Below are 19853 nucleotides of genomic sequence, written 5' to 3' on the forward strand. Positions count from 1 at the left end.
TAGCGTTTTCCATTGGAAGCGTTGAAGTATTTCAATGTTGGAATTATTTCTTGTTCCCTATAGTTGGATTCCGTAGGTCCAGACAGGTTTTATTATGGCCTTATAGAGGGTAATTTTATTCTGTGTGCTTAGTTTGGAGGATCGGCTAGTAAGCCAATAGAATTTTTTGAGTTTGTCCTTTAATTGCTTCGTTTTGTCTGTGATGTGATTTTTCCAGGTCAACCTCCTGTCCAGGATCATGCCCAGGTATATGACTGTGTCCTTGCTAGGAATTGTTGTATTGTTGATGGTGACCTGGGGGCAGGTTTGCTTTGGGAGCGTGAACGTTACATGTATGGGTTTTTTTTCATTAATTTTGAAGCCCTATTTATGAAACCACTTTTCCATAGAGTCGAGATATCGTTGGAGAGTGGATAAAGCAATTATCGGGTTTGCGTCTATTGTCTAGAGCGTCAAGGAAGTTATCAAACTTTTCTTTGGCGATGGAGTGTCTGGGAGGGCAGTATACCGCTGAAGTGGTGATTGTACCATGGCAGTCTTCTATTGCTACGTTTGTTGCTTGAAGGTAGTCTTTCTGGAATGTTGGAAGTTCGTAGTGCTTAATGCTGGCTTTGATAATGACTCCGGTGCCGCCGAGGGCCTTTCCACAAAGACTGTTTGTCTGTTTGAAGGACTTTAGGTAATTAGATCGTAATGTTTATAACGGCCCTTAGGCTAGCTGAACATGTACTGTGGAGATGCATCGACATCTGGTAATTATCTCGCCCGAAGAATAGGGTCTGTGTGTGGCGAGCCACGGGACAGAAACCGTTGGAATATTTACTGTCGCGTACCGCTGCAAATATTTCTTTTAAGGAGAGCTATAGAATTACTCCATGCCTTTGTTAGACAAAGCGTTCATCCCGTGACCGCGGCTACGTTCGGTGACTGGTTGCCGCCTCGAGCCCAAGCTCATTATCACAAATCTCGAACAAATACGTCTCCCACTAACAACTTTTCCTCGAGAGCGGCTAGCATCCTTTTCTAACCACCGATATGGAGATTGACCAATTAGCAGCAACGCCAAATTCCCTCACCTTCTGAACGAAGGCTATCCTCGACGAATCCAATGATCTCGTGTCCTCAGACACACCCCATCATAGCTTTCCTCTGCAGCATCATCGCGACGGAGAGTCATTCTCCGTGAGGTCGTATTAGCGAGTTACTTTGTGTCTGTACGCTCGGTGGATATTCCACGTTTTCGCAAAGAGTCCGACTTAGATTTTTGTGAGCACGTATATCTATCATCCCATTGACCGCGGCTTCGTTATTGAACCTAAGACCAACATCACTAGTATCGCGAGTGTCCAACCGCCGCGGTTGATTGTCGAGTCGGTAGTATTCATACTTGTATTAACAGACCGTACCTTCATTATAACCCAACGATGGCCAATTCCAATGAAGATTTATCAAACGCCCACAACCCTATTCCTGACGTTTCTCCGACATGTATATTATTTTACTATTTCATTAATAGTATTAGTAAATTATTAATAAATAATAAATTAAATATGAATTATATAAATTGTACACAAAATAGTAAATTATTATTTTATAATAATGATATTGTTGAATTTATTTATTTATTGAAATTACTTTTGAATTTACCAGAAACAATGATAGAAAGAACGAATTATTAATTAGATAAATAAATATTAGTCAAATTGTATCATGTTCGATCTCGCTTTCGTCGGAAAAGGTTCGTCAGTATCAAAATCTTTTTTCGCAGGGAACCGAAAAGAAAGAAGGTTTGCCGTTGCAACGGTGATATTCCCTGATACGTAAACTTTTAATCTTTTTCTATTGTTCCCGCCCTGTACTGTATTGTACCCCTACTGTATCCCTCTCTGTTGTACATTCGGTATTTTTTCAGTATTTTTCGCTACCGGCAAAACACAAAGCGTATGGAGAATTTATTCTATCGCCGTATCCCTTCCAGAAGAAGTAAGATTGGTGATTCGTTAGAAGTTTTTAAAATCACCTACCAAATTAAGAGAACAGGAATATAAATTATATCATTGATTCCATGTGTTAATTTTTCTAACATGCGCTAAAAATGAACCCCTCAATCAAAGAATGCTAATACATGATAACTACCGCTTGTAATTGTACTTATTAAAATTTTTTTAACAAATTTATTTCAATATGTTTGTTTGCTTACGAAGGCTATGTATATGTACAGTTTTGTTTTTCGTTTAATATTTACTCCCAAACGTAGAACTTACTGAGCAAACTACGTACTGATAAAGTTTATGTTACAGTGAATCGTTTTAAGAGCTTATTTATTTCGTGGAAATTTTGTTCTGCATGTTGAGCTATTTTTCCTTCCGGTAGAATTTTTGGTTCATACTTCAGCAATTGATAGCCATCAACTAAATACTTCTTTGACTCCTGCTGCAAAAAAAAAACAAACCGTCAAATATTTGTTAATGTAAAGTGCAAATAAATGATGGCAGAAATTTTTGTTCACAGTTTATATAATTGTCTGTTAATATTGTATAATTATCGTATTATGTAAAAAATGCTTCAGCCCCTTACCGCTCGCGTTAGAACTATAATTACCATTAGAACACGCGTATATTATCGAAAGGAATAGAAACAAGGGCGACCGAAGACAATACAAAAAATGTGTTTTGTAGATTAAATATGTTGAATATATGGTATATTTGTATTGTACGTGTAGAGTGAGGAAACGTAGAGAGAAACGATACACAAGTATAATATGTATCCCCTCCATAGTATGTATGATAGTGTTGCATGATGGCCTAGGACTCCGTTGAGAAAAAAGAGAGAAGTGCAATGTGAAATCTCGTGCCATAGGCCTCTGGCGAGTAGCCCACGCGGCGAGCAGAGTTATGTGAATATTCTAATATTCTAGTATTCTAATACTAGGGAGGGGATACATACTTGTTTGTGTTTTCGCTCTACGTTCTCTCTCCCTCGCACGTACAATACAAATATACTATATATTTAACAAAGACTAATGGTGTTGAATCTACTGATTAGTAATATTATAAAAATTTCCTTATTGACTATTTCTGACTAGTAGTTTTCAGAATCCACGAGTCAACAACTTATCGCAGATAACGTAATTTTTCACGTGCGGATCCATGATCTTAAAAATGATCAATTATTTATCAGTTATTTTGTTTATAAAAATAGTACTTACAAGTTGTTATACTCCAAATTTTTATAGAAAATTGCTCTGCGACGACAGTATCTTCAAAATGATTAATAAGTACAATATTCTACACTTATTACATTCGTTACGAAATAGTCGAATAAGTAGACAAATATCTTCGAACAATTGAATACTATACAACTTTTTGTAATGAACTTTGCAACGTACGGCAGTCAACTTGGATAAAATTTTAAGTATTTGAGGTCGTATTAACGTGTTAGTTTATTAAAGAGATGAGTGGTAAAAATGTAATAGTTAATTATATTAAAATCATTTTAGGTACAAGTACAGAGATAGTGTATGTCGGTTGTAACCGTCGCTCACTTGATTCTATCGTATGACTCGCTATGCTGCTCGCTATATTCTTCGCTATACTGATTCGCTCTAAAGACTCCTTTTCCTAGAGAGGATGTCCGTCTATTTATATTGTCCGGTGGATTTACAGAAGATCATATGTGGTTTCAGTTGACAATTATTCATAACGGCGATAATGTTTTTGCCCGGAGTTTGTTTATTCTTAAATCTCGCAAATTAAAACAGCGTTGATACTATAAGGCACAACAATATGAGTCACTCCCGATTCGAATCGTCCTATGACTCATGTGCCGCTACATATTCATGTTTATAAGAGCAGTAATAGGCCACATACTTAGCCTTATCAGAAATTATTTTAGCTTCTTTTCAAATTACAGACGATGAAATCAAGGTTTTCGAAAACTTTACATGATCTTTGAAACGGTATTTGAGATTTTGAGTGGCCGTCCGTTTATGGCTCGGATAGCACCTATCCCTTCTTTGGGAAATTTCGAACTACCTGTCCTCCCCGAGCTCTAAGTCTGATGATTCAGAGGTCAGGAAGAAACTCCAGGGAAAACCCCCGGTCGGGAAGGCATGATGGATGGAGGAGACCCAACGGCTGATGGGGGGAATCAGCGACATACTAGGACAGTCAACAGAGCGTCGTACCGTGTGGGTGAAATACTTCACTCTCAACAAAACATTACAACCGTCGTGTTCGGAACATCAAACTTTACTTTAATACAACAAGTGCAAATAAAGTGCCAAATTACACTAACACTCGATTTATTAAACCTCCTCCACCTTGAGCGTTAGTCGCTCTTTAGTTGATAACTTGCAACAAGCGGTCCGCAAGATAACATCACAGATACAGATTTTCAGAATGTTGTCTCAAAATTTTCATGTTATCTTAAAACTTGAAAATGAAATGACAACTAAATTATGGATACAATATTTCGATATGATTACAATAATAAAGCACTTCAATGAGGCTGAAAGAAGCGGTAACTGGAAATTACATTTCGGCGCTTTAAGAAGAATGAGCCCGCATTTTCATGTCAGTGGTTACTACCTTTATATAAAGCCTTGCCAATTATATTTGCAAGACATGCAGTAGCAAGAAACACAGACATACTCCATGTTGAAAAGTTTTCAAGCAAAAGATTTTTCACGGCTCGGCGGTTAAATAAATTTTGGTCGGGGATTACGTTTGATGTAACTATAGAATAAATCTTAATACGATCCGGAATGAAATGTGACATTCAGAAATGAGAGAAATGAAAAGTATGCCGAAAAAGGGGAATAAGAATGAAGCGACATAGACGATGAAGAATTTTAAGAAAAACCGAGATTATTGTAATCGAAATCAAATTTTAATTGATTTTTTTTGTGAATATCTCTAAACTTAAGACCGAGCGACGGTAATATATACGGAAAAGTTGTTTAGAACGACAACATATCTCAAGGTCACCGAAATCGATAAGGTGTAACCTTCTGTAAATAATTACCATAGTTTTTTCTGTACTTTTCTGCGACTATACTCCTCTTTTCTTAATATCCTTTCTTTTCTCAGACATTGATTTGTCGTCGATGATGACATCATGGGTAGTTATAAACGCTCCAGTCCCTTACCGCTCGCGTTAAAACTATAATTACTTAATTATAGGATATTACCGAAAAGAATAGAAACAAGAACGACCAAAGTTAAGATAAGAAAAGTGTTACGATTACCGAAGTCCCTTTCTACCATTTGTATCTTCCCGTGATCGGTAATTGCGTTCTTTATGCAAAGAATTTAGCGTTCCGCAACGTGTGCATTTATTATAAGTTATGCGAACAATATCATTATATCATATGTAAATAGTCACACCCATCACATCGTGTTACCAATGGCGTTGTGTTCCGAATAAAATTCATTCGATTCGACCAGGATCGTGAATCATTTTGCTCTTCTCGCACAAACCTATGTGTTCTTCTCAGCATAGACTCCAACCTTTATACAGTCCGCTATAAAACTAAACATGTTTCAATGGAGATTTCTTTCCATATATTTCGCACATTTGTTCTCGGACGGAAATTCTTCGTGTTCTTCTTCGGACATTTCTTTATGAATTTTTGTATATTTAGAGTGAGTTCTACCGACCACTTTCCACACTTTAAGAAAGGATTTACCTTCTGAATATAATTTTGTAACAAGATCTCGTACTGGAATGTCACTTTACTTTCTCTCATTAGCCATGTTGGTGGTATGATCGCCAGGTTACGGACAAGAGTTAGTGTTTTATTTTTCGTTGCTTAACAATTGTTTTACGAATTATTTGAACACAATTTCGTCGGACTTCCTCCTCGATAACACCAATATTCAACAAATACATACTTGTATTATTTAAGTAAGTGTACTTTTACGTTTCTGTCAAAATACCCATAAATATTTATTTTATTAAAAAAATGTTTACAAATTACTTATTAAAATATATATGAAATATATGTAGAATGAGAGGACACGAATATGCCGAAAATTAACGTGAAGTAAAGAATATGAAAACATTAACTTAAATTTTATAAATGTTATTTTCTCAAATGTAGTAATTTTAGATGGTGTGACAACGTAATTTGGAAGTAAAGATATAAAGATTATCCTATTGTACATAGCACTATATATAAACGGATGTTCTATATAATATTATATATTTAAAAAGGGTGTTTGGCTACAGTTGTAACAAAATTTAAAGTGGTTCTTGAAGCTAAAGTAAGATGAAAATCAAGAATAAAAAATTGCGTTTTCTTTGTTTTTTAGTTATTGTCAGTTAGAAACTAGCTGAAACATCCCTGTGCGCGAACAAACCTCTTTACATGAACGAAAGTAGTGTTATTAAATATAGTTTTGGGGTTGATATTTAATAGATTCACACAGATTGAATTTTACTTTCTATATTTCACCACCTCGTACAAAACGTCTGAACACACCGGATACACTCAGATAATTAACACATGGTCGACTCCTAAGACAAAAGAGCGCCGTTAGGAGTCGTACCAACTTAGCTTGTAGGAACTAACGATTATACCAACTTAACGTTTCTCAACAAGTAGGTCAATCTAAGTAGCGGACTGTACAGGAATTTTCGAATCGAACGATACATGGGCAGCAGCTTATCTTGTACAAGTTGTAGGGAAGAAAATTGTATATACGTATACAGAATGTTTTGTTTAACTGAAATTATTGTTCCAGTAGCGGGATAGGTTTTAAGGTCAACCATATATCTTTTAATACATTAATCGATCTATCTTATTATTTCCCATAAAAAGATATTAACTTATTTATGTCGAAAAACTCTTACATAATTTAATAGGTAGTTTAGCTTTAATTTGTAAAATTTAACGTATGAAAGACAAGGAAGGATGTATAGCGGTATTTTTGTGTTTATAAAGTCATATCTTGTGTGAATCATTTCTACAAAGAATTTTTAAAATTAGAGAAATTTATTTTACCAAGAACATAGTTCCATAACATTTCTAATCTTGAGAGTTTATTAAGACTGTTTTGCCTTATCTTTAGCGATTTTGCTAATTCCTCGGTAATGAAATTCATACTAGATCCGATGTCCAGCAACGCTCGACAACGGATTGGTTGCTGTTTATCATTCAAAACGTTAATCTACGCTGTGATGACTAGATCATTGGATAATAATTCGGATGCTATTGGTCTGATATGTTCGGTCATCAACGGAGTCGTCGATCGTCGGCGTCATTGGTTATGTGTTCGTCTGTCACTGGGAGGTGGACTTGGAGACGCGGCTGTTCGTGGTGTTTCCGATCTGTGGTCTGTTGTGTGCTAAGCAGCACATGTCCTAGGCCCGGAAACAGTGTAAAGTCTTTAAATTTTGACGATAGACTCCGATTTTACAGAAGCTAATCGTAATCGTGACTACATTTCCATCGAAATCGATTAATGTTGCTACGAGTTAGAAACAATGAAAAAAATTGTGAAAAATTGTCACAATTTTTGACCTGTAATTGTAACAAATCTAATGATTCTTACATTTTTCTAATGCCTATCACTTTTTTCTGTATCAATCGATTTTAGCGAAATATTCAGCATGCACGTGGCAGTAAACGTATTATTTAAATTTTCACTACAGACCCAGATAAAACTGTTGTAAAAAGGGAGTTTTACGACTTTTTTCGCAATTACACCTCATCGGCGTAAGAGTACAATTTGCATGCTTTTCATCGAAATCAATATTTCATAAACTACACATACCATATCATAATGCACATATCATAATAAAGAAGTTACATTTAAATTACAATACGTCCTCATAAATTATTAACTTTTTAAAGCTCTTGACTTTTGTCCCCTTTTTCTAGATGGTCTTTATCTCTTTCAAGCTCATTGTGTTTTTCCATTGTTCATATTAATGAAGAAATTAAAAATACCCCATTAAAATTTCTAACCAGGCATCTGTATTGTAATTTTATCAAAGATGGTAATTTTTTGTGTTTGTGTTATACATATTATTATTTAAATATGTAGTATTATTTAAGTACGTGTTAAATTTGATATTTCATCTTACCAATAATGGCACTAAAATCTCCATTTCTGTATGCCTCCTACTAAGGTCTGCGTGGGCTGCATGTAATTCGAAAAGAATCAGACCTCGAATTCGATTTTCAGCTGAAACAAAGACCTCAAATTATGCGTACTATTATTATCCGTACCACGTGGATGAGATACAATGAAATCACAAAGTAAAGCATGACGTAAATAAGCGTACTAATTGATTTGATTGCAGATAGGATCGTGCTTATTTCGCACATACATACCTAGGCAACTGTATCAATTTTTGAAATTGCCGATTTTTATTGTTTTATGCAATTGACGATTTTTAAGAAAGCATACTACAGTTATATTTGAAATAAAAATAGAATTAAAATTAAAGATAATGTTTTTTCGTTACAGCTTTGCTTTCTGATAAATTTGTAAAAGTTTATCAATTGCATGTTTATTGTTTTCGCTTATATACACCTATCATGTATCCCTATAAGTGATATGCAGTGATATTTGTACCTATCATATCAAATTGCAAAGGAAGAAATATTAGTAGTAATATCATAATATCAACATATCTTCTATACAAGGATTATTGGTAATTATTTACAACGCGGACAAACTTGTCGATTTCACTGACCTTGAAATATGTCATCAAGGTCAACGTTCTGAGCAATTTTTCCCTATATACATGTCGAGTTATCATAAGGGTTAGGGATGTGTAACGAATCTTCAGTTGGATTACACATTGTTGTTATGCAATAGAGAAGACATTGACTAGTGCAAATATGATTATTACAGAATTTGACAAGTAACCCTGATAATTATATACTCGAGATGCCAATAGCAATGATCTTAGGCTCAATAACAAATTCACGGTCAACGGGTTAGACAATGTGCTTTCTTCCAAAGTCCAAGTCGAACTGAACTCACTGGCCCACAATTCAAGTGTAATTCCACTTACTCGTCCACAAGTAGAACTCCACTAACTTCTTCAGTCCAAATCGAACTACATCTATATACTCCTCTCCGTACCTCTCTGTACCCCTCGGGTCAATTATATTTTTAAGGAGAGCTATACAATTACTCCATACCTCTGTTAGATAAAAACGTCCATCCCGTGACCGTGGCTACGTTCAGCGACCCGTTGTATCACTTCGAGCCCAAGCCTATTGTCATAATTTTCGGGCACACATGATCGGATTAAATCATAAACAACTACTTCTAAGTTTTATTATTCAAGTACCGCTATAATGAAAGGTCTAAACTACAGTATTGGCAATCTTCCCAAAAATTCCAAAAGATAGGTCCTGATGTCCTTTTATCTCCGACATACATATATATCTGCAGTACGGCTTTAGTTTTCAAGTTATTCGTAAAAACGTATTCGATACTATATGTGATATTTTGCTGTTTACACATGTATGTTATTGGTCTGTGACACTCTACATTTCAGATAGTAATCAAAACAGTAATGCACATACAGAAAATATACAATGTATGTGGCAGGAAATCATAGCGATTATTCCACGGTATGGAACTTGCAAATTATATTGGCTACTTAGTTGAGTTTCTGTTTAGACGCCAGTATAATTTTGATAATCGAATATTCGCTTATTGTCAATATTGTGGCTGAAATATTCTCAATATTAACGGCAGTACCTAAAGCTTAATACGAATCTAAACTTATTTTACTCTTGCGTTACAGGCATATCTAATAGTTGTAACTGTTAAAGTAATAATCTGTGACGTTTTATTAAATATAAAAATTATATGTAACATAATAACAATTTTGTATGTAACAAAATAGCTAGAAGTATTAATGTACACCGCTCTTTTCTCTTATACATCTGAAACAGGAATGAATTTGTTTTATTGCACATTCATTCATTTAACACACACGCGATGCGTTCGTTTCATGGCGTTTTCCTTTTGTCTTCCTTTCCGTCATTCCTCGCAAAGTAACAAGTTATTAGATTTCTTTATTTGATTCTGCCATAGACGGCCTAGAATAAATCTTCCTGTTTCAACTCTCCATGAAATAATTTGATAAGGTTACATAAAAATGCGACCAATTAAACCATAAACAAACAACAAATTTAATAACTTGTTATAATATAGATACGAAAACATGCAAGTAAACAATACTAGAACTGTGTGTGTAGTGCGAAACACATCCTGTCAGAAGCAGTATATGACATAATATCTTGGAAACTAAAGCCGAGTGACGGTTGTACATATGTATAATGAAATAGTCTAAAATGTCGACCTTGAAAAACATTTCATGGTCATGGAAATCGGTTATTACTGGTTCGAAATTGGTGATGATCGAAAATTTCTAAATTATTTGTCGTTAATGCAAACTTTTGCAAGTAATCACCATTTTTAAATATAATTGCATTCTGTACAAGATACGGCATTTAAATGAGAGCACTTGGATATCTCCGCTATTAAAGATCCTATGAAAAAGATTCTTAGGACAATGTTATTCAATGTTTCGACCATTCGCGGGGAGACGCGATCGCGAGAAAGCACGTCAACGGGAGTCGTAAATTCCCGTTAAGATTGGATAATCGACGCCACGAAATGATCGATCTCCTGATTTCTGTTGCGATAATAGGGGTGGTTGAATTGACTTTACACTGAATTAATAGATATAATTAATGTTTATTCCAACAACTTCTTAACTAGAAATGTACAATTAATTCGATTGATAGCTAGAATAACAAGGTGTTGTACGCGACGCACGCTTAGATGTTGAAGGTTCAAAAAATGTATGAAGACTGACTTTCGGTAACGATGATGCAGCGGAGGACACTTGCGATGGGTGGGTCTAATGATGCGAGAAAAGCTGATTTGTTAAGACCAAGTTCTTGTTGGGAGAGTGAGGGAAGGACTTCTCTGGTAATTGGTTAATTTTCTGAATTGGTGTGGAAGGGTGGAGGAAGGGTGTTAACCGCCCCGGAGACAAAGTTGCTAGTGTGAAACATCGTACATGAGAAAAACGAACTTCTTCTATCTTTCCGTAATAAACATTCCATAAAACATTCCATAATAAACATTAGAAATTCCTAAGATTTATGATCGGCTCTTAAGACTATTGAAGATACGCAGTGAAGGCGTGCGGACATCTGGTTGCCATCCTGTCAGCGGTGTGTGGCCTGGTCTAGGTAGAATGTCGCACGACGTAACAAGCTAAATGAACATTTTTATGAAATTTCCAAGTCAGCGCAATTTTTTAATGATGGAACTATATATATGTCGGAGATGAAAGGACACCGGATCCTTCCCTTTGGAATTTTGGGAAAGTCCCTTAACACTTTAATCTAGATTCTACCATAGCCGTAATTAAGCAATTGTCGTCATTCAATCCGATTGTATTTGTTCGAGATTTATGATAGTGAGCTTGGGCTCGAGGCGACAACCAGTCACCGAACGTAGCCGCGGTCAAAGGATGAACGTTTTTACCTAACAGAGGTATGGAGTAGTTCTATAGCTCTCTTTAAAAGAAATAGTTGTAGCAGCACGCGACAGTAAACATTCCAACGGTTTCTGTCCCGTGGCTTACCACACACAGACCCTATTTTTCGGGCGAGATGATTACTAGATGTCGATGCATCTCCACAGTACATGTTCAGCTAGCCTGAGGGCCGTTATAAACATAACGATCTAATTACCTAAAATCCTTCAAACAGACAAACAGTCTTTGTCCCAACTACGGGAAGATAGGGGAAATCTTCTTTAACTACCAACATTGAAATTGACCAATTAACAACAACGTCACTTTCCCTCACTTTCTGAACGAAGGCTATCCTCGACGAATCCGATGATCTCGTGTCCTTGGACACACCCCATCATAGTTTTCCTCTGCAGCATTATCGTGGCGGAAAGTCATCTTCGTGATGTCGTATTAGCGAGTTACTTAGCGGCTTTAGGTTCGATGGACATTCCACGTTTTAACAAAGAGTTAGTTTAGTAATACTTGTACCATAGCCAAGCAAGTCGAGTACGACTTGGGCTTTGGAAGAAAGCGCATTCTGTTATCCCGTTGACCGCGGATTCGTTATTGAACCTAGGATCATTGTCATTAGCTTCTCGAGTATCTAATTACCACGGTCACATTACTTGTCAAATTCTGTAATAATCGTATTTGCACTAGTCAATGTCTTCTCTATTGCATAACGACAATGTGTAATCCAAATGAAGATTCGTTGCACGCCCCTAACCCTAATCATAATGTGAACCCGACATATATATATATATATATATATATATATATATATATATATATATATTTCATTTTTATATATCTTTTTCCTGTATAAAACAGGATTAAAGCATTTTAGGCCCAAAATTACTTGGTGTACAATGTAGTATACAAATGTAGTTTACGTATGACAGACAAGGTAGGGTATAAAATAGCACCGTGTTTATATTTTCTTCATTTTTCACACTGAATTTGATGATATTAAAATTGAAATACCTCTTAAACTAAGCATTTCTAAATAAAAATACTACATTAACACTTTTGTATGGAGGAGGGAGCATCAGGTCAATTGATATATAGAGAAATATAGAGTCCCATCTAAGAAAACATTTATGATCTCAGAATCTTAAAAATAAAATAACATTACTTTGTACATAACATTATTATTTTTAATTCTTCCGAGCCGAGGCTCCGAGCAACGCGAGAGACCAGCGAGGACATTCTATGGAATGATGCTGCGGTGTGCTAGCGGATATGAGAACGTACCTGATTCTAGGTCAGGGAGCCACACGAGAAGGAAGAAAGTTACGGCTCAGGGGATTTCGGAGCCCCCAGGCTCCGTCGGTGTTGCGGATAGTGCTTCTTCAGTCTCGCTCTGACGGTCATCACACGACTGGGTGAACAACGACGAGAGGATGGTCAGTCCCAGGGCCACCTCTCACGCGGTAAAAGCGACCAGGGATCAAGCGCTATTGGAGAGTGACACGGAGAGGAGATTAGAGGAGGCTTCGATTAGACTAATCGGAATGAAGGACAGCACTAAGGAGGAAGTTGGGTCAGGATAGTGAGATGGATCAAAGTAGCTACCTGACCCCCGATACGAACAGAACCAGAAAGGGGAAGCGCATTCATAAGATCGTCTACGGCCCACAGCACTGTATCGCATGCAGCGCCGTGCGTATTGGCGGGCACAATGCCGATTTACTACAAAGCGGAACTCCGGGCCAAGATGTATGAAGTAAAGGAGAATTACCAACAAGAACATTGTGAGAGTCGGCCTAGAGCAGGAATTGCCTCAAATTTCGTGGAAAGCATGAGGGCAGTGAAAGAACGTATAGACGACAAGTGGAGGGAAGAATGGAGCTCTTATAGAAATGACAATTGGACGAAGTAACTAAGAGGAGACGCTTGTACTTTCAAGAAGTGTAAGAAAAAATATTGATCATTGGACGATACAACTATTGACCGGACACGGGATATTCAACGTGTACCGTAGGACGACCAGCAAAGAGGTTCATTCCAGATGCTGGGATTGCGACACAGAAGGGAGGACACGGAGCATGCGTTGTTACACTGCCGTAGGTGGATCTTCGGCAGGACCAAATTGGGGAGCCATGTCGGCACGCCATTAACGACGGAAAATATTATTGAAGAGGTAATCAAGATGACAACTGGACTAAGTTCCAGGCATTCTACGAAAGAATTATTATGGGGAGACGAAAGCAGAAGATGGATATAGAAAAAAGACGAACAAGAGCCAATAGAAATGGAAATAATTGAAAAGATGTAACGAATGAGGGGTACATGCTAGGGTTAATCCTGAAGAATGCTGAAAGGCGCTTCCGGGGTTGGTACCTGTACGTTAAGAAGAGCGGTCAGACGAGGGGTTTTTAGTGGGTATGGCGTTCCACCTGCTGAGTCCCCCTTAACTCAGTGACGCGGGTCACTGGGTATGCATGCATTTTGCCCTCCTCGTGAAAAAAAGGCCAGGGAGCCACAGGATTATTGATTGCGGATGAGGATGAATATATAAGTAGGGTGTCACTAGAGTGAAGTCACTTGCGGTCCTTGACGTAAAGTCCGGGAGGTTCAAACTAGGAGAACCCAATGTGAAATCCGAAAGCCACTGGGAAAAACGGCGTAGATGAACTCAATGACGTGCTATTATTTATTAATTATTTATGGAGGGAAAGGATTAAAGGAAATATTAATACTTTGTACTCGAAAATTCTATGCGGTAACCAAAAAAAGTAGCTACGGTCAAGACATGTAGCTAAACCATGGGAGAAAGAGAACAAAGCTAAAGGCTAAAACATTATATACTGGTGGACACGGGAGATTGAGATGGGTGGGAAAGAACTGATCAAGAAAAGGCATATTTTGAAAACTTTGAAATAGAGAAGTACACTACACCTAGAAGAGTTTCGTAGTGCTGAGAGAAGGAATGGCTAAAAATGAGGGGAAATGACATGATGTACTCGGTTAAACTTCGGCCTAGCTAGGAAGTTAAAAGAGTTAGTTCGAAAGTAACTCTAGGTTATGCGCGCGCTCATGATCACGGTACCCGAGGAGGAGAGAGTGGAGAACGACGAATTGGAAATTGTACAATTACCCTCATCCCCCGGGGATCCCTGACGCCTAACCAACAAGAATTTGGTACTTTCTAGGCTGTGCAGTTTCTACGAATATTTACATTTTTTGAAAAAAAGGGAAATTCTCAACTGCTTCAGGCAATGCGCAATACGCACCCAGAAGAAAAAGTAAAGAAATACGAGGGTTTCTGTGAAAATGTTGGACGGACAGGTATACGATTGTATTAAATACATTATAATTTGTTAAAAAATACCCTGATCCCTCCATCACATGCCTATAACAATAACAACGGTGGCATCAGAAAATGTTAATCGAGTAAACAAATTAAATAACAAAACGTTCCCAGGAATTCCTTGAAATCCTACCATCATGTATTTGTATTTGAGTATTTTGCGTATCTGTGGTAAAGTTAATCAGCCAGTTTTAAAACATAGGACTCGTTGAATTCGTCAGAAATGAGTAAAGGTAATATGGAATAATTGTCGTTAGTTATCATTTCTTAAATAAAATACATTACCAGGAACGAGTGTCTTGAGCAATTTATCCAGTTTTTTGCATAATTCTATTTTCTCGATGAGAAGATCTGTTTCAACTGCTGCTAATCCTCCAGTTTGTTGTCCAATCAATTGAGCCAGAGCAATCGTTACATCAATATTGTAAAAATGATTTGGGTGGAGGGTACTTTCGTAACGACTTATAAATTCTTTACATGCAATAATGTCATTTTTCTTGATAGTTGAAAGGTATATACCAATATCTTCTAACATTTTTTCAATTTCCACATAAGGAACAATTGATTCACAAATTTTGCATATATAATCCTGTTCCTGTTCAAAAAATGTTTTGGGTAATATGTATCCTGGACAATTCCTGGAAAGAAGTAAACAGATCAAATCATTCTTGCATACAAATAATTTGAAAAATAATGTTCCCCAACTTTTCGTGGTATTTTTGTGTTAAAGAGAAAGAGTTTAAGACTTTAAAAGCTCATAGTACTTTTCAAGAGAATGTGTAATTATCATGGATTCTGAAAGCAACTCTTTTGTTGTAAAATTAACTTTTCTTATTTACAAGTATCTGACATTCTATTGACATCAGCCTCTTCGCAACATATTCCAAATAAGCCACAGTTTAGAGTTAGTTTAAAAGTACTAGGTAACGGAGTGAGTAACACCCTCACTCCTGGATCATCAACGTAAAAATGACTACTTTATGTTATTTTTATTTTTATTTATAAAAAATTGTATTTTAGTTTAAATGATGTATTTTTCTTTAGGTTTAATCACGATTATTATTGATATAAGCTAGCGTTCGTTTTTTTATATTTTTTTGTAAAAAATTAGCAACAAAATATATTCGAGGCCAGACACTGCGCATCCACGTGAGTGCACCACATAATCACGACTATCAAGCATAAATAGAGGGCTGGTAGTTCGATTCAGTTCCTCGATTAATGGCTTCAAGAACCAACTTAGAGATTAGATCTTTGAGAAACCAAGAGACTCACAGTCGGTTGGTTCGCTTTAAGTTTAATGAGCTCGCGAAGAGCTTAATCACCGAAACCCTAGAATTTACCTGATCCGGTTTTATCTGTCTGTGTAGAGCTCTCAAGATCAACTTGATTAAATTAGCCAGCGAAGGAACAATTTTAGTTCAAGGACACGCTCTGAGCTAAACCTAATGTTGATTTAAAGTTCATTCTACGTCTAATGATCTAGCGAGGAGCAGAGCTTCTTTGTAACGGTGTTGCTCAATAAAACTTACTGGGTTTACTGCGTTTGAGCTTTATCTACAAAGCTCGTCGGTCTAGCCTGCACATGTGCAGTCAATTTAATTAATAAGATAGATTTTAAGCATCTTAATTATCGTACATATTGAAAACGTTTCAGAATATTATAAACTTTCGTGTTCAAACTTTCAATATTATATCATAATCATTCAAATACTTGTCATTTTAGTTTATTATATTAGTACTATTGTATTTATTGTTTCACTATTATTGTTGATATTATTTTCATTGAATAAATCTCTGTTTAAAGATCTTAACTTTTGGATTTCTATTGTTAACAGTGCGCCACATGTACATTATTTCCACTCTTACGCCACTGATGCTAATAGTTCTTTTTATCAATAACAGATGCCATAACCTCTGGGAGCGTTTCTCCAAGATTATCGTTATAATATTTATTAATACCAACAAAAATTATTTCATAACAATCTAAATGAAGAAGCTAGAATTACAAGCTCTTTTGGACAGTAGAATTTCCATTATCCGAATTTATGGAGGAAATTAATGGAGTGATGGCTGCTTGAATGAGGGAATTTGTGGATGGTGGAACACGCGTGTTTTATTATCATTATCGGTCCATTTTTCAAAAAGTATAATTCAAGAACAATTACAAAAAATACAATATAATATAAACGTAATATTTTTTTAATTCATTTATGGATTCCATATCTTTTTTACTGCTATATCAAATAAATTTGTTAATAGCTTGAGCTGCGTTAAATCATCCTATTTGTATCTGAAGACAGTGGTTTCCAACGTGGGAGGCGCGGAGTATTGCTACGGGAGGCAACAACATTTCTTAATAAAATATTAATTTTCATACCATAATATTTACAAATAAATAGAACTTCATATCGTAAAACACGTATATGTTATAGCAAAATCTTGTTATTATTCTGTTAATTGTAGTTTTCAGCTTTTTCTATTATTTAAAACGTGTTTATATTATTATATCTATAAAAAAGTAAAAGGTAGGGAGGCGCGGAAAGAAATTTTTTTCAGGGGAGGCGTAGTAGCATAAAGGTTGGAAACCGCTGTCTCGAAACACTTAGGTCCATTAATGTCATAAACGTTTCCAAATAAGAAGACTTTCTTATGTCTGAAGATTATTTTCTTGTGGACTTCCTTTTTCAGCATGCGAACTTAAAATGTGGGAAACAATATTTATCCAAATTTGAAAACTTCTTCGCATAATAACGTAGCTAGAATGAAAAACTGGCGTTTCCTTATTGCTGATTTATAGAAACAATTATTATACAGCAGAGTTTAGATACCTATTTCTCAATTCCTTTATAGTTTTTCTATACCTTGAAACACCTCAGTAGTTTTCAATTACATGTATCTGCTTTTTGACGTTATGAACTGTAGATCTAATCTAGACTGTAGTTTAATACTTAATACGACATGATTCCTGCTTGATATCATTATACGCGAAATACTAACGCGTTCTACCTCAAACATAATGTAATAGAAAGATATGAAATTATAGAAGGACATAAGTAGAAATATTGTGTAATTAATGACACGTTTGGGTAGTGGAACGTCTGAATAATAAAATATTCAGATAATAGGTCTTCAAATACTGGGAGTTTCACTATATTGACTTTTACCCAGAAAAGATACAAAAGTTGCGCACAGCTCGAACTTAGCTTACTATTTGGCTTTTTGTGTTTTATATTTAAACCAAAATTCGTCTGTGACTCCTGAATTAGATAGAATGGAGGTTATTAATCCGTTAGGAAGATACTTTCGTTTAGGTAAGAATCTGATGGAAGAATAAAAGATTTGTTGAATCCTCATGTCGGAAGTTGGCGAAAATACGGAAGAATTCTATAGAACAGTCGTCACAGGACCAGAAAAAAATATTAAGTCATCTAGTACATCGATGGAAGACATTTACAGGTAGATGGGAATAACCGATTTTTCTACTAAATACCATTCCGAAAATTCCTAATTTATAAATTTATTGGAAAAGCATAGGGAGAATTTAAATTACGGAATATGTATGTTATAAATACTATCTTGTGTTGGTAACCTTAAATGAATGTACAGATATACATTGAATGTAGTACTGTGTTACATGATGGCACAATAATGAAATTCATTTAAAATCGAACGAGTAAAAAGATTTGACTTTACATCAGGATTTTGATGTAAATAAATTAAAATAACATAACATGTTGTGAAAAACACCAGGGGATATGAACGAATAAATTCGCGAAGCATGCATTGGGTTCGATGCAGAGGCAATTCAGAGTGTAGCTCTCATGATTATTTATAAATCTCAAACGTCTATGATACTATGACAGTGAATACGATGCGAGTACTATGAGGTAAAATCTGTAGTATCGATAAACCGGTCTCTTACGAAAATCTTTGATGATGTTGAATTTCCAACCTGATATTACAAAAAGTATATTTTCAGGAAACAAAGCGAAATTATTCGTCGACTCGTATTTATGACTCATAAAGGTTAATTCCTCTTTACTCAGGATTCAATACTCTTTTGTATGTTCATATAAAAAATATAGCATTCCCTTTAAAATATATAAATTGTCCTTGAAATCTTCAAAATGTCTTCACGTATTAAAAAAACAATACATGCACAATATAATGAGCCCCTCCAAACCCTGCAATTTTTGTATGTAAAATTATTTCATACGACGCATAGTGTTCGGAATTCGCCCAGCCGAATTTTTATAGAATGCACAGTGTGCTGTGTTGTCAATTAAACAGTAGAACTATTTCTGGAAATCTTGTTTACTTTTCAAGATATCTATGCGTAATTTATTCCTTTTGCCCTTAAATATAGGTTCCAAAGCAGTCACATCCTGGATTCTTTTCTTTTCGAGTCCTATGAACCCAACGTCTCGCGCTATTCGTTTCTTTTCTAAAGGTAGCAATTTCGTCACTTCACCAGTAATTCGCCCAGTTTACTCTTTTGAGAGTAATGTCACATAAATCCTGTATTGCTATGTTGTATCTAACAAAATGATCCAATTTTTGTTCTTCATGGGTGCTCCACTCTGAGATCGTATTGTCGTAAAGAACAAGTAGAGCCTCGCTGTCGAGATTATTCAGATTATAACCATATTTCGAATTAAAATCCTCCGAAACAATTAATCGAAAATCGGATCTTCTAGCTTCGATAATGTCGACCTCCGATATGTACAAATATAATTGAAATATTGCCACAATCAAATGTTCGGTGAAGTGTAACAACTAAAAAATCTAGCGTTATCCGAAATTTCGAAGACAAACCCATTGTTACTTTTGGCAGAGCCCGCACCATAGTAAACATTATTATGTCTTGTTGCCTAAATTGCCATATTGCCGCCTTAGTCAGTGTGCCAGCCGTTACTTATGGAATGCGGTTTTATGGAAAGCTCAATTGCTGTCTTATACAGCAACTTGTGGG

At 35.9% G+C, this 19853-nt stretch overlaps 1 protein-coding gene across 9 annotated transcripts in view; it reads right to left on the reverse strand.

Moving 5' to 3' along the window:
- Positions 1–1684: 1684 nt before the first annotated feature.
- LOC117165687 (SET domain-containing protein SmydA-8) overlaps positions 1685–19853 on the reverse strand; it is a 43155-nt gene continuing 24986 nt past the window's right edge. For 2 of the 9 annotated variants that reach the window (XM_076625955.1, XM_076625956.1), the window contains exons 8-10: positions 15164–15516; positions 8092–8192; positions 2076–2433 (exon numbers count right to left, since the gene is read on the reverse strand). In XM_076625955.1, coding sequence (XP_076482070.1) covers positions 2290–2433; positions 8092–8192; positions 15164–15516 — 598 coding nt within the window. In that variant the 3' untranslated portion in view covers positions 2076–2289. Of the gene's footprint in view, positions 2021–2070; positions 2434–7010; positions 7366–8091; positions 8193–15163; positions 15517–19853 lie in introns of those variants that run through there. The other 7 variants (XM_076625957.1, XM_076625964.1, XM_076625961.1 and 4 more) reach the window with 7 other exon arrangements.

The sequence above is a fragment of the Bombus vancouverensis genome, chromosome 17, assembly GCF_051014615.1.
Source record: "Bombus vancouverensis nearcticus chromosome 17, iyBomVanc1_principal, whole genome shotgun sequence".
In the NCBI taxonomy this organism is placed as follows: Eukaryota; Metazoa; Arthropoda; class Insecta; order Hymenoptera; family Apidae; genus Bombus; species Bombus vancouverensis.